The following is a 14532-nucleotide window of genomic DNA, read 5'->3' as shown; positions in this document are numbered from 1 at the left end:
AGGCTCCGCGCGTCGGGGATCTCCTGGCCCTGGGTCCCCGCGGCGCACACGCGCGGGAGCGCCCCAGCTCCCCAGGCCGCGCCCGACTCCGCCCTTCTCTCGGAGTGGCCCAATCCGAGGCGTCCTTCCCCGCCCCGCCCCCCGGCCTGGAGCCCCGCCCCGCGAGGCTCGGAGCCAGGGACCCGGGAGCGATTCTGCAGCAGACTCACCTGCTTTCCTCCCGCGGCGAGTCACGGCCCAGGTCGTCTTCTGGGGAGGAAGCTCCCAAGGCCTGCCTCTTAGATTGACTGAATGCACTCAACCCGAATGAGCGTCTGCCTCGAGACCCAGGCCGCTGTGCTTGGGCGGCAGTGTCTTTCCTCCCCAAACCCTGTAGACCCACTCCCACCTGGTTCTCGCTCCCCTTCGGGGGACACTGGAAGCTCTCCGCGGCCAAACCCGCAGCCTCATCATGGAAGGCTCAGGAACCATTTTTCGAGCGCAGGAGACCCCTTCCCCGGAGTCGCGGAGGGACTCGTGCCCGCCCCAAATCAGAGCCGGCACCATCTAGCTTCGGAAGCCCGGGCTCCACGTTGGCCAGCGCCTGCGCAAAGTGTTTTCTGCAGCCGGGAACTCGAGCAGCTTCCCGTGTTTCGGGGTCGTCTGGGGCTTAATGTTCTTTAGCGAAAGTCATTCTCACCTCCAGCCTGAGTTAAGTCCTGGCTTCCCACTCCTTCTGCACCTCTACTGCTGGAGCTCCTAGGCTGCCCCCAGGAAGGGGGGGGGAGAGGGGCGCTGGGGCTGATGGAAGCCCAGGAACGACCCCTCACACCTCAGGACCTTAATTCCCCAAGTGGCCTAATGAGTTGTTCCCGGGAATCGAAATAGGAGCGCTTACTCAGCAAGTGTGTCCGGAACAAGTACGCTGTGGTCGTGAACTGACCAGAGCTTCGGGCCTTTCTACTTACGAGCAGTATTCACTGATGCTACCTCCCTGTGCCTCAGTTTCCTCATTTATAAGATGAGGCTAATTGTATCTTCCTGGCATGGTCCCTGTGAGGCTTAAATGAGTCAATCGACGTAAGCTGCTTGCGGGAATGCTGGCCTGTGGTAAGCTTTCAACAATCATTAGCTGTTAGTATTTTGATCATTTTCCAAGGACGTGTCCCTGACGTCCAGGCAGGGCTCACTCTGTTGGTGTCCAAAGAGAGGGTTTAGAATATTCATTCTCACACTAAGTAGTATAAAAGAGGAGAAAGAAGTGATGGAAAGGTGCCGATGAAAAAAGAATAGGAAGAGGGGCGCCTGGGTGGCGCAGTCGGTTAAGCGTCCGACTTCAGCCAGGTCACGATCTCGCGGTCCGTGAGTTCGAGCCCCGCGTCAGGCTCTGGGCTGACGGCTCGGAGCCTGGAGCCTGTTTCCGATTCTGTGTCTCCCTCTCTCTCTGCCCCTCCCCCGTTCATGCTCTGTCTCTCTCTGTCCCAAAAATAAAAAGCGTTGAAAAAAAATTAAAAAAAAAAGAAAAAAGAATAGGAAGAAACATGGCATAAGGAGGCAAAATGAGGGGCGCCTGGTGGCTCAGTCAGTTAAGCGTCGGACTTCGGCTCAGGTCGTGATCTCGTGGCGTGTGGGTTCGAGCCCCGCGTCAGGCTCTGTGCTGACGGCTCTGAGCCTGGAGCCTGCTTCGGATTCTGTCTCTCTCTTTCTCTCTCTCTCTCTCTCTCTCTGTCCTTTCCTTGCTTGCTCTGTCTCTGTCTCTCTCAAAAAAAAAAAAAAAAAGAGGCAAAATGAATAATCATGGAAGTGATTCAAGAGAACCAAGGAAGATTTTGGTGATGGGATGGACCGGATCAGGGGTGCCCAGGACCCAGGAAGGAGAAGGGAGGCAGAGCAGTAAAGGATTAAAGAGAATAGTCCACCTTGAAAGAAATTTACTTACACATTCATCCTGTTTACTTTTTTTTTTTTTCATGCCAATGTCTGGTATCACTTGGCCAATCCATTCATTTCCCCCACGACGTGCAAGTGTTACTTCCTACCTCTTGGGCGAAATGACCTCACTGAGCGGCCTGCTATACGCAAGGCACCGCAGGAGGGCCTAGGGGTACACACTCCTGATGGTGCTATAGCCTCTCGGGACCCTCCTGGCAAGGCCTGAATCCCGCGACGACACCCCCTCTACCCCCAGCCCCAGGACAGTCATCGGCTCTCCAAGTTGGTTTCAGGAACCCCAGAGCAGGGATACTGTGGGATCGGAGAGGCGGGATCACACTGTGTAGCGCCTTGTGTGGGGTTTGGTAGTTCACACAAAGCCTTACAGTCCATCATTGCATGTTTTCCACCTCCCAGGGAGGTAGGTTCATTTCGACAAGGAAAGGGGGCTGGGGTGGCTCACGAACTACTGGGCTGCCGTGCTAACGAACGGCAAACAGTAGTGGGTTGATGAAGCCAAGGCTCCGGCCGCGTCTTTTCGGGTGCGCTCGGAGCAAGGAGGCCCAGAGGACCTGCGCTCCAGGAATCCGGGTCATTCCCGAGGCGGCCCAGCTTCCAGGATCAACGGCGGATACCGCGGCTGCTCAGGCTGGGAGTCCCGGCCCTCCTTCACCGGGGACCCCCCGAGTACCGTGGATGCTCCGGAAGCTGGGGGGAGACCTCCGGCTCCCCTCCCGCCCCAGAGCCGGCGCCAGAGAACAGCGGACACAGCCCGGGATGTGCCCGGGACACAGTACTTGAGCGCCGCCGCTCACCGGACGAGCATTAAACAGGACCGCGGGCGTTGGGGGTTAGGAGCGACTTGGGGAAGCGAGAGAGGCGCCCGGATGAGAAGAGGAAAAGTCGCTTTGCCCCAGTCTTTGAAGGACTAATGTCATCAGTCCTGGCACCGAGCGCGTGACCCGGACAGCGATCCTAGAGGGGTCCTGGGCGGTGGCGCGCCGAAAAGAGCGGCGGGGCCGACAGGGGCTTTGGGTCTTGCACCTCTCACCCTGGGGAAGGTGATGTAGACGCTTCCTCTTGGGGTCGAGCGTTCAAAGTAGCAGCCGCGGCTGGGCTATTGGGCTACATAGAGAGGGCCTGGGAACGCGCAGCGGGGTGAGCCTTGGGCTCCTGACTCCCCGAGCCCCACACACTCGCCGCTCCCGCACGCGCCGGGGCAGGGGAGCCCTGGTGAAGGGCGCCGAGTCTCCGCCGCAGCACAGCGCCCCCCGCAGGGGACGCAGGAGGGAGACCCAGCTCCTGCGCAGTCCTCCGCTCCCCGCGAGCCACCCCGCGCGTCCCCGCGGCCCTTCCCGTACCCCCACTCGGGCACACGCGTCTCCCTCCCCGCCACCGAGGCCTGAGCGCCCTTAAGCAGAGTCAAACCAAAACAAGGCAACCTTTAATTCTCCTCCCCAGGACTTCAAACTACGCGTACAAACAGTCCCTCGAACTCTATTTCTCGGCCTCCCCGTCCTCCCAGCTGTCGTTTTCTGGGGGTAGCCACGCCGAGGTCAGGCTGAACCCCGAGGGGCCCGGCCGCCTCTCCCCCTCCGGCACCAGGGCCGGGGTGGCCGGAGGGCCTCGGCAGGCCAGGTGGTCAGCCGTCCCCGGCGCGCCGGGGACAGACGCGCACTTCCTAGAGCCCCGCCTGGCTGCAGCTTCAGACGGCTCGGGAGAGTGACAGTGGGGGACCCCAAGGAGGGAGGGAGGCGCGCGTGCTGCTCCGGGGCGGCTCCCGGGGCGGTGGTCCGGCCCGATGTGGTCCCCGGTGGCCCTAGAGGGCCTGCCACGGCTTCCCGATGGCCTGGATGTGCTCCTTGGCCTTGAGGCGCAGGGCCGCGATGCTGCTGTTGCGCGGGTCCGCCTCGTCCAGCGGGAACTTGTCCCCGAAGCCGGGCGCGCACGGGTAGGCGGGCGGCGGCGGCCCGAGAGGCTGCAGGCCGGGGCCCAGCGGCGGGGAGTTGAGGAAGGGCGGCGGCGGCGGCGGCGTGTAGCTGGCGGGCAGGCTCTGCGCCGGCGGCCCGAAGCCCGGCAGGCTCTGCAGCGCCGTGGCGCCCCCGCCCGGCAGCGGCGACCCGAGCCACGACTCGAGCGGCAGGGCGCCCCCCGCCGGCCCGCCGCCGCCGCCGCCCGGGCCCGTCCCGAGGGGCGCCAGAGCCGCCGAGGGCGGCGAGCGGCTGAAGGACAGGAGGGGCGAGTCTTGCAGCTTCATGGACGACACCTCCAGCTTCTCCTGCCGCCGCCACTTGGCCCGTCGGTTCTGGAACCACACCTGCGGAGGGCAGCACAGCGCCCGTCGGGCTGCGGCGGAGGCTTGGGGACGCGTCCCCGCCCTGCGCCTGGCTGGACGACCCCCTCGCCCCCCGCCCAGGAAAACCCCACCCCTACTCTCTCCTTCCTTTTGCATCCCGTTTTCCCCTTTTTGCCTCCTCCCTCCTCTCAGAGTCTTTGTCTCATCCGTGTCCCACCCGGGCCCCTGTTTACCTCACCCACAGCTGTGGCTGTATCTGTTTCCCACTCGCGGCACACAGCAGGTGCTCAGGAAAAAAAAGTGAAGTTAACCTTGGGGATCGGACCCAGGATTTCGGAAACCACATGGCACCAGATTTCGGTGACCTGGTGGTTCGCAGCTCCCCTTGGCACTTTGGTTTAGACTTTGCTTCCTCCCTCGATGGTACTGCTCTCGGTGGCTGGTTTTGGCTCAGGCTTTCTGTGCTTGGCCTACCTTTCGGCTCGATTATAAACACACGCATACACAAATACTCTAAGTACCCTAACTGGCCACACTGGGTGTTAAATTCCATTTCCAGGAATTACTGGTTGTGGTGACTGGTGGAAGCAAGAGGGGGTGTTTTATCCCGAGCTTGAGTTGCTGCTTTAAAAAGATCTTCGTTCTGGGGCGCCTGGGTGGCGCAGTCGGTTAAGCGTCCGACTTCAGCCAGGTCACGATCTCGCGGTCCGTGAGTTCGAGCCCCGCGTCGGGCTCTGGGCTGATGGCTCGGAGCCTGGAGCCTGTTTCCGATTCTGTGTCTCCCTCTCTCTCTGCCCCTCCCCCGTTCGTGCTCTGTCTCTCTCTGTCCCAAAAATAAATTAAAAACGTTGAAAAAAAATTAAAAAAAAAAATCTTCGTTCTTATTTAATTAGTATCCCTTTAGTATTTCTGATGTTTCTTATAAATGGCTTCCAATGATTACAACAGCTCACGTTTATATTTACGTAGACTTTTCGGAGTCAACTTTGACATTACTCTAAGATGAGTTCAGTGAGTTCAAACCTGTCTTTCTTTCTTTCTTTCTTTCTTTCTTTCTTTCTTTCTTTCTTTTTCTTCCTTCCTTCCTTTTTCTTTCTTTCTTTCTTTCTTTCTTTCTTTCTTTCTTTCTTTTCTTTTCTTTCTTTTCTTCCTTCCTTCCTTTCTTCTTTTTCTTTCTTTCTTTCTTTCTTTCTTTCTTTCTTTCTTTCTTTCTTTCTTTTTCTTTCTCTTCCTTCCTTCCCTCCCTCCTTCCTTTTTTTCTTTACATATAGAAAGTCCACACCAAGAGTGAAGTCTGATCTCTTAATGATAAAATGTCTATTTCTGATTAGGTAAAGGCACAAGAAAAGGTGTGATGAAGGTGTCACCACCAAGTTACCACCCTTGGACACAGAACAGAGAGTTCGTTGGTCTAGTTTAGTAGAGAATCAGAAAGAACTTTGGCCAAACTGGTGGCCTCAGTGATATATTTCTAGAGGGAAATAGGAGAATAGCTGTGACCTCAGAAGGGAGAAGGCAGCTTTGAGTCAGTGGGGGAGGGGACCTCCTAGAAGCACTGAGGAAACAGTCCCCCAGCACCTAGGCAGAGCAGGGCAAGTGTCTGCAAAGTTAGGATTGGGGGTGGGGCGGGGGAGAGAAAAAGAACAAACCTGTAAGTAACCTCGTCCTCTTCCCACAAAAGATTCATCTACGTAGCTGAGGCCCTAATTTCCCCCAGAAACATGAGATAGTTGCTGATAACAGAAGAGAAACATCAACATGGGAAGGGCTCTCATCCCACGGCTTCCTCTAATTCCCTGCAGGCCCCACTCTAGCCCCGGAAACATCAGCTCTAGTCTCCCACCCAGTATTCAAAGTCAGAGAACTAAGGACCCGGACGTCCTTTCTTCTAGGGCTGAGCTGCTGCCCTCCACACAGCTGGAGGCCCACAGTAGACTCCCCCCCCCCATCTGATTACATCATAGCCATGTGTTAAGAACCCGCCATATGTTGGGCACTGTGCTGGCCCTGTGGTCACAGAGAAGTCGCAGACACCGTTCTCAACAAGCTGATGACTTAAAGGAAGAGCCCAAATCCCTAAACGAATAAAGAGGGAGGTAGGAAGGTAGGACGGAGGTGATGTCAGGTGTGAAGGCGCCCCTGGTTGGAAGACTGTCTCTCCTCTCCTTCATCTTTCACTTGTGTTCTTTTCCTCCCCCTCCCCCAGCCTCTTCCCCCCACCCCCCACCCCCACCCCGAAAAGCAGGTGCAAAAATGTCCACACCTTCAATGAAACCATTGCAGCTCGACTGTCCCCAAATTAAGAGAAACAGAAGGGCCCTTGCCATCTTGAGTCACATGAGGGAACTAGTTTTGAAAACCATGATATTTACTCATTACTTGAAACTCCTAAATGAGAAGGGACAAAAGGCAAAAGCTTGGCCCCTTTTACTCTTAAGGTAAGGCGAAAAGCCCCCGAAGGTCTGAATATCTTCACTCCCTGGAAATCTAACTCATCAGACACACGCACAAACCTCATCTTAGTTCCACCGCCTTTCAGATGCAGTGAAATTTGTTCCCAATGACTCCCTTTCAGGCCTCTGCAAAGTCTCCTAATTTGGAAATCCTCCCAGATTTTTCACAGATGACTAGCAAATATTTAAGGCTTTCAAATATTTTAATGATCAGGGATTAAAGATAATTCAGCTTTAATTAAAGCGAAAACCCCTTTACGAGAGAGAGAGAGAGAGAGAGAGAGAGAGAGAGAGAGAGGCCTCTGCAGCAGCGGGAAGTTTGGTTGGATGTACACCAAAGAAGCAAAAGTCAGTTTCTGAAACAAATCCACCAAAACCTTCAACTGCAGGCGCCAGGGTCCTTGCAGGCAGACGGGGGCTTTCGTTTCTCAGCAGGGTGAGCGCAGTTACTGAGGAGGTGGCATTCGGGGGCCCCAATCCGCCCCCCCTCCACGCTGCCTACATCCCCTCTCTACTCACCGCCGCCCGCCCCAATCCCGGCTGCGTCTACGGAACTGTCGCCCTTCATCTTGCCAGCCATCTCTAATACCTCTCTTTAGGTTAGAAGAGGGAGACCCCCCCCCCCCCCCGGCCCAGGGAGGTGCTACTACAAACTGGAACAGAATGACCCGGAGGCGGTCGTGGGGCACAAGGAAGATCTGCGACGCTCCTTCGAGGCTCTGCGCGAGCGGAGCCGAGGAAGACCAATGGGAAGCGTCCCACGTGAAATGCGTAGACGCCGGGATTCAAGGGAGCATTTGGCTGCGGCTTGGGCCTGGGACCCTCCCGGGGACCGATCGGGGGCGCTTTACCTGGACCCGGACTTCGGGTAGGTTGACCTTGCCTGCCAGCTCCTCGCGGCTGTACACGTCGGGGTAGTGAGACTTCTCGAACGCGCGCTCCAGCTCGTGCAGCTGGTATGTGGTGAAGGTCGTGCGGTTCCTCCGGTGCTTCTTCTTGGGCTGCTCCTCGTCCGACAGTTTCGCGTCGCTGGTGGCGGGACCGACCGGCAGCCCTGGGCTCGGCCGCGCCTCCCCAGGCTCCTTGGGGCAATAGGGTCGAGGGGCTGGGACGAAGAAGCCCCAGAAGGTCAGGGACACTCCCCGGAGTATCCCTGGGCCCAGTCGGCCTACCCTGGGACGCCGACAGCGGGACGCGGGCTCCTCCCGGGCGTTGGACCGGGAGGTCGGGGATAAGGCTGCGGGGGGCCTCTAAGCTTTCTCTGAACGCAAACTGGAAGCTTATATACACCCCCAAACCCAATCCCGCGCCCAAATGCCTTAATAAAAGTCGAGGTAGGGGCTCCGTCCTCTTGCAGAGCTCCTAAGTTTGGGCACGCCTCAGGGCCCTTCCGCGGCCGGGGGTGCGCACTCACCTTCGTACTCGGGAGCGGGCACCGGGGCAGGCTGCGCGGAGGGCTCGGCGCCTCCCCCCGGCGCCTTGGGGCAAGCGGCCCGCGCGCCCGGCCTCCTATCCCGCTCCTTCGCTCCCCGAGCGCCCGGCTCCGCCGAGAAGGAACCGAGGATCCCGTCGTCCTTGGTAAATCCCAGGATAGCCTCGATGCTGTGCAGCCGCGAGGTGCTCCCTCCCGGGCTGCGGAGCAGGTGGCCGGCCAGCGAGAAGCTGCCGTCGGCCATGGCGGGGGCGCAGCCGGGCAGGTGCATGGGGAGCGCCAGGAGGCGGGAGGGCGCGGCCCGCGCTCTCGCAGCGCAGCCTGCTCGGGAGACCGAGAGAAGAGGCTCGAAGTCGCCGCTTCCCGGGCACGGCGGTCCCACCCGCGGGGGCCCGACCCAAGGTCAAGCTCGGCGGGCGACGCGGGCCCCGGCTGCGCGCGCTGGAGGCGGGCGAGCGCTCGGCCGGCGGCCGCCGGGGTCTCTGCAGGAGTCTGAAGTTCGGACTCGGGGCAGCCGGGGCTCCGGGTGCTAAAGGCGGCGAGCCCGCTCGCCCTGGCTCCTCCCCTCCCGCCCCGGCCCCGGCCTCTTCCCTCGGCCCCTCCCCCCGCAGCGAGGCGGGTCCTTCCCTCGCCCGCCTCGGGGTCCTCGCTCCGCCGCCCCGGGCGGGGCCGCCGCGCCGAACTTTCCACCCTCCACCTCTCGATCCGCTCCAAACGCTCCACACACAACCCCGAGGGAAGTGCGGTGGGGTGTTTGACGGGCCTGGGGACCCGGCTCTGGGGCCCGCTTCCCCCCGGTCTGGCCTCAACGGGGCCGACGCCCTTTGCCTCACCTTCCCCCACCACCCGGTGGGCTTGCCTCGCTGCTCGGGCTTCCCTCCCCCTTCCCTCCCCCGACCCCAGACTCGCCTCTGCCTTCAGGCACACTTTCCTCCGCCCGGGCAGAGTGCCCGGGGCGACCTTTGGAAAGACGGAGCGTACCGCTTCCAGGCTCTGGGGCGTAGGGAGTCAGTCCACGCACGCTACTTCTCAGTTTGAGTTTTCCCTTCGCCCTCTTTTTATTCCCAAGGGCACTCCTCTTTCGGCTCCCTAGGCCCAAGCCTCGGTCTTCGGGTTTATTTTGTTTGTCTCTATATTTTTAACTACTCCTTCCTGTCTCCTCGGACTCGCGCGGCCGGCAGGCCCCCTCACTCCAGGGCCGAGCCCCGGGAGGCGGTGGGGCCATCTGTGCCTGCACGCCCGGTGACCTCAAGTGCCCCACCGCCCAGCAGGAGGCTGGGAGGCCCTGAGTCGGACACGCCGCCAGGCTCAGGCCCAGTGGAAGACCCAACAGGGGTCCCTCACCCTCGTAGACTGTTCCTGGAGAACCCTCTCCCCACCAAACAATCTGCAGGCCAAGGAGAAGGCCCAGCCTCAGGCTGGCTGGAGAAGGACCCTCGTCTGGGGTGCAGGCCTCTCACGTCCTGGGAGGCGGGGGTGGGGTGGAGGGTGCGGTTATAGGCGGAATCTGCTGCATGCATGTCTTTCCACTTGGGGAGCCCCACGGGGCCTCCGTGGCGCAAGCTGGGATGATGGTTACTGCAGGCAAGTGTTTTTTCACATCCGCCATCGCCGTGGTCGCCACTGATAACCTTGTCACTTCTCAAACCTGATGCCAGACCCGGCACGCCCGTCCGCCTTCGCCAAACTATTGGCAGGAAACGTGAACCCAAATGTTTTCCCAAGAATCTCAGGAACTGGAGATTCTTATTCTTTTTCATTTCCCCAGTTTTATTGCGATATAATTGACGTACAGCGCTGTGTAAGTTTAAGGTGGCCAGTATCATGATGTGAGTTACGTTTGTTGTGAAACGATTGCCACAGTAAATTTAACATCCGTCGCCTTACAGACACAAAATAGAGTTTCTTAAAATCTCCTCTGTAATAGGGGCTCCGATCTCCACCACGCAGGGGCATCTACCCCCACCCCCATGCCCACCGCTAGTTTATATCTGCTTGCATTCGGATGAGGGGTTACCGCCTCCCTTCCCAGGGTCCCCCACTGTCGTGGGCCATGCCAGAACCTCAAAAGAAAAGAAAGGCCAGCCAGGCGCTGGCCTTGAGGAGTTTAACGTCCAGCCTGGGAGACGAGACAAAGGAAGAAACAAGGGAGAAAAAAAAAAACCCACCTATTTTCCAATCCTCACCTTTATTTTATTTTTTTAAGTTTATTTATGTAAGCAACCTCTATACCAAGGGGAGCTGCTCGCTGGTCAGCCAGGCGCCCCCAAAGTCACAAAAGAACATGTGACTATATTAAGGAGCATGGAATGATGAATTGTCTGTGATGGGCATATGGGGTGGTCATTACACAAATCGCTCTATTTTTTTTAGTAGGCCTATAAAAAGGTAAATTAAAATAGCAAGCAGGTGAGTTTGCAGTAGATAGAAATTGAGCTTCGGATTCAAGTGAGAAATTGTGGTTTAAGAGAAAGCTACATTAATGATAATTGATACGCACTTTATAGTTTCTGCACGATTCTTTATACTTGTCAGAGCCTTTTCACGGTCTTCACATCACAGGATCCTCGAAACCAAGCGAGGTGAGGGGGACAAATAGGTCTGCCCCGTTTTATATTATGTTATTATTAACGATATTTTTTAATGTTTATTTATTTTTGAGAGAGAGAGAGAGAGAGAGACAGAGTGCGAGTGGGGGAGGGGCAAAGTGAGAGGGAGACACAGGATCCAAAGCAGGCTCCAGGCTCTGAGCTGTCAGCACAGAGCCTGACACAGAACCCGAACCTACAGACCGAGAGACCGTGACTGGAAGTCAGACACTTAAATCGACTGAACCATCCGGGTGCCCCCGTCCCCATTTTATCGAAGAGGAAACTGAGGCTCAGGCTGATGCAGCTGGTAAGCGGAGGGGTCAAGACTAGAGCTCAGACGACCTGACTCTTTGTCCAGTGTTTTCTGCCTACCGCTCACTTGTAATAAATGGTGGAGGGTGTGATGTTTATGAGAAGAATAAAGGCACATCTGAGCCCACGGTCTCCATCTTTAATCCTTCCCGGAGACCGGATGCTGCATCTAAGAGGCTGGGATGGTGGCAGCTCAGCCTCCCAGAGAAATGAAGTCAGAGACTGTGGACAGTGGCCTTTGGGCGCTGGTGTCCGGGACTAGCGAACAAATCCTTGAAAGGTTCCCACCACAGTCCAGGCAAAGCCTGCCCCTGGGGCCCTCAGGCTTTCTAGGCTGTCCAAGGCAGTGTCCTCCTAACAGTCTGGTGGCACCCCACAATGTCCCACAGGCCAATTACATAGACCAGGTGACTGAGGTTCTGATGCCTTGGTGACCAGAGGACAGCCACAGGGATAGGAGATTGGTGTTTGCCGTCTCCGCTATGACCAAGAATCCTTTTTATGTAAACTTCCCCAATATTAAATTGATTTCTATAATCGCTGCTGAACAAAGATCGGCAGTGTTTTCTTAAGCTTCTGCCCACACGCTAAGGGGCTTATAGCCTTGTTTTCCAAAGTTAATTCTCTCTGGGACTGCCCAGCTCTCCCTAATAGGTCCAGGTGAGGTTAACTTTTATTTACTGTTTATTTCAGAGTGTTGAGAGAAAAGCAGAAAAGACTTCAACAGCCACCACTTCGGAGAAACAGGGCAAAGCAGGACAAGGGGAGCTTGGGGCTTCCTTTGTGCAGGACATAAAGAGCTAGTCAATACCCTTGTGGGCACGATGGAGGAGTACTCCAAGCAATCAGCCGGGGGTCATTGTTAGGGGCTAATCTACATGTGTATTTCCCAAGAACTCGATTAGGGAAGATGAATGGACTCGGCCATGTCCCTAATTCTTCTAGCACGAAGCAGCATTTTTTCCAGCAGTTAGGCCCGCTTAAAATCAGCCCAACTTCAGCAAAAGTAAGGAGCCTGCCTTCTGAACTCCACCTCTGTTTAATTCATTAATTCATTAGGTGGATCAAAGAAAAATCCCTCCTCCCAGCCCGCATGGGCTTACACACAGATAAAGCCCCTTTAAACTTGGCATGGCCCAGAGAAACATTTCCAGAAGTGAGGAGAGTGAGGGTGGTCGGGGGCTTGGGAGGGTCTTCAGAGTGGGAGGTTCCGGGTGATGTGGGAAGGACAATATCGAACAATAATTGGAGGAGGAGGGGGGAGATTTTGAGGAGAAAGGGAATGGGACAGGCCAGCGGGAAGACAATGAAAGCTAAATGTAACCAGCAATTATGGGAAGTTGTAGGCCAAAGTGACTCCTTTATCTTGGATGCATGCGCGGGGACCCATGTCTGGAAGCATTCTAGGCGGACTGCCTCCCCCAAAACACTCTTTTGAGCAATGCACATTTGAGGAGTGAGTTCCCTGGGCACTGGGTGAGCAGGTGGCCTGTGCGCACGGCGAGCTAATGGCATTTGACCTTAGCCTCTGGTAATTTCACCTTGAAGCGATGTTTTAGGTTGCACTTCATAAAGTGCATGAAGCCACCGCTATCATCTGGATACTGACTGTTCCCTTAGTGGATGTATTTTTATCCTGGAATAATTCCACTTGTCTTGGACCACACTGGAGGACCATCTCCCCTGCTAGCTCATACACGGTCTTTCAGGGAAGGCAACTTCACTTTAGTTGTAGCCCAAACTCATATAAACATGAAACACGCGTGCACACACACACACACACACACACACTGAAATTCACTGAAATTCAACACTGAATTCACACACAAGCTGAAATGCAACAAATTATATACATATATATGAAATTCACTGAAATTCAACACTGAATTCACACACAAGCTGAAATGCAACAAATTATATACATATATATGAAATTCACTGCAATTCAACACTGAATTCACACACACACTGAAATGCAACAAATTATATACATATATATGAAATTCACTGAAATTCAACACTGAATTCACACACGCTGAAATTCAACAAATTATATACATATATATGAAATTCACTGAAATTCAACACTGAATTCACACACAAGCTGAAATGCAACAAATTATATACATATATATGAAATTCACTGAAATTCAACACTGAATTCACACACACACGCTGAAATGCAACAAATCATATACATATATATGAAATTCACTGAAATTCAACACTGAATTCACACACACGCTGAAATGCAACAAATTATATACATATATATGACAAATCATATATATATATATATATATATATATATATATATATATATAAAACAGTTATTTTTTTTGAATACTATATGCCAGTGGACACTCTCCTGAGTACTTTACGTGGATTACCTAATTAGTCCTCACAATAACCCTATGAGGTAGACAATATTATTATTTCCATTTTATAGGCAAGGCATCTGAAATACAGGTTAAATCACTCGCCAAGTTTACACAACTGGTTTCGGGTGGAATCAGGACGTAGGCGTTTTTTCAGTAACGTGCCCATCTACCCACCTCCCAATATGGTCAGTTTAGATGACATGCATTGTGAATTTTCCTGTGGCTATAAGAGAACTAGCAGATAAAAAAAGAACACTTGGTAGTCAGAAGATATAGGAACGTTGCGGTTCAGGGTTTGGAGGACGTGTGAGTGAAAAAGTTGTGATGGGCAATTTATAATTTATTTGGTCAATTATAATGACGACAGGTATGCTAAAAAAAAAAAAGATACCGCTCAACTTCTCACGGTTGTCCCATAAAGCTGGGTGAATTTTCTCTCCGTTTCCAGAGTTCCAACTCACTCCCAGTGTTTAATGTAAAAATATATTTTTAAGCATCACCCCCTGTGCCATTTAGTTTGTCTGCCTTTGATGTCATGAATTCTCCGCTATGCTACACTGTACGTTGTATGTCATGGGCACAGGACGCAAGCTGCTGAAAGTTGTGGAGAAGACAATCACCCAACTCTCTCTTCAGCTCGGTACTTGTTCCTCTCTCACTGCGAAATCTTCTACTCAGTGAAATATTTCCCTACCTGAAGCACAACAGAAGGAAAGTCAGGAAAATGTTCTTAGAGATGCTTGTCGGAAAACCCATGTTTACAAGTAGACAACCAATTATGACTATCGTTGGACACTTTTATCACATTGGCACAAATGATAAACACGTCCCATATGTCAGTTTACCACTCAGTATGGCACTCTGAATATTTTCTACGATTTTCAGACTAAATTGAAGCAAATGTTGATATAAGGATCCTGCGGCGAACAATAACTCCCTCATATACTTGTAGCTAAAAGACACATACCAATGAAAAGATGGGCATCATCTAGGCATTTCTGGCTGAACTGAGATGGGCAGACGGTAACAGACATTTACCCCAATCGCAAGGTGAAACCAAGGGCAGCTGGGAGCTGCTGAGTTTCCCGGTGGTAACAGGCTGTTTGAAAGCCTTCCTTTTGTGAAGGAACAGAGACCACAGCTCTCTGGAGATCAT

The 14532-nt window shown here is 54.5% G+C and overlaps 1 protein-coding gene across 1 annotated transcript; it reads right to left on the bottom strand.

Moving 5' to 3' along the window:
* Positions 1-3333: 3333 nt before the first annotated feature.
* RAX (retina and anterior neural fold homeobox) lies at positions 3334-8579 on the bottom strand. Its single transcript, XM_058691930.1, has 3 exons — positions 8075-8579; positions 7512-7765; positions 3334-4228 (listed from the first exon to the last, which is right to left on the bottom strand). Exons 1-3 carry the CDS (start codon positions 8361-8363, stop codon positions 3731-3733), a joined length of 1041 nt encoding a protein of 346 aa, XP_058547913.1. The 5' UTR covers positions 8364-8579; the 3' UTR covers positions 3334-3730.
* Positions 8580-14532: the final 5953 nt, after the last annotated feature.

Source organism: Neofelis nebulosa, chromosome 11 (assembly GCF_028018385.1).
Source record: "Neofelis nebulosa isolate mNeoNeb1 chromosome 11, mNeoNeb1.pri, whole genome shotgun sequence".
NCBI classification, from domain to species: Eukaryota; Metazoa; Chordata; class Mammalia; order Carnivora; family Felidae; genus Neofelis; species Neofelis nebulosa.
The sequence above is the reverse complement of the archived record's forward strand: the minus strand, read 5'-3'. Positions and strand labels throughout refer to the sequence as shown.

Coding starts and splice junctions, on each gene's coding strand:
- RAX (XM_058691930.1), bottom strand. CDS start 8,363: ATGCACCTGCCCGGCTGCGCCCCCGCCATGGCCGACGGCAGCTTCTCG. Junction 7,766..8,074: donor GCCCGCTCCCGAGTACGAAG/GTGAGTGCGCAC, acceptor TCTTCGTCCCAG/CCCCTCGACCCTATTGCCCC. Junction 4,229..7,511: donor TACCCGAAGTCCGGGTCCAG/GTAAAGCGCCCC, acceptor TGCCCTCCGCAG/GTGTGGTTCCAGAACCGACG.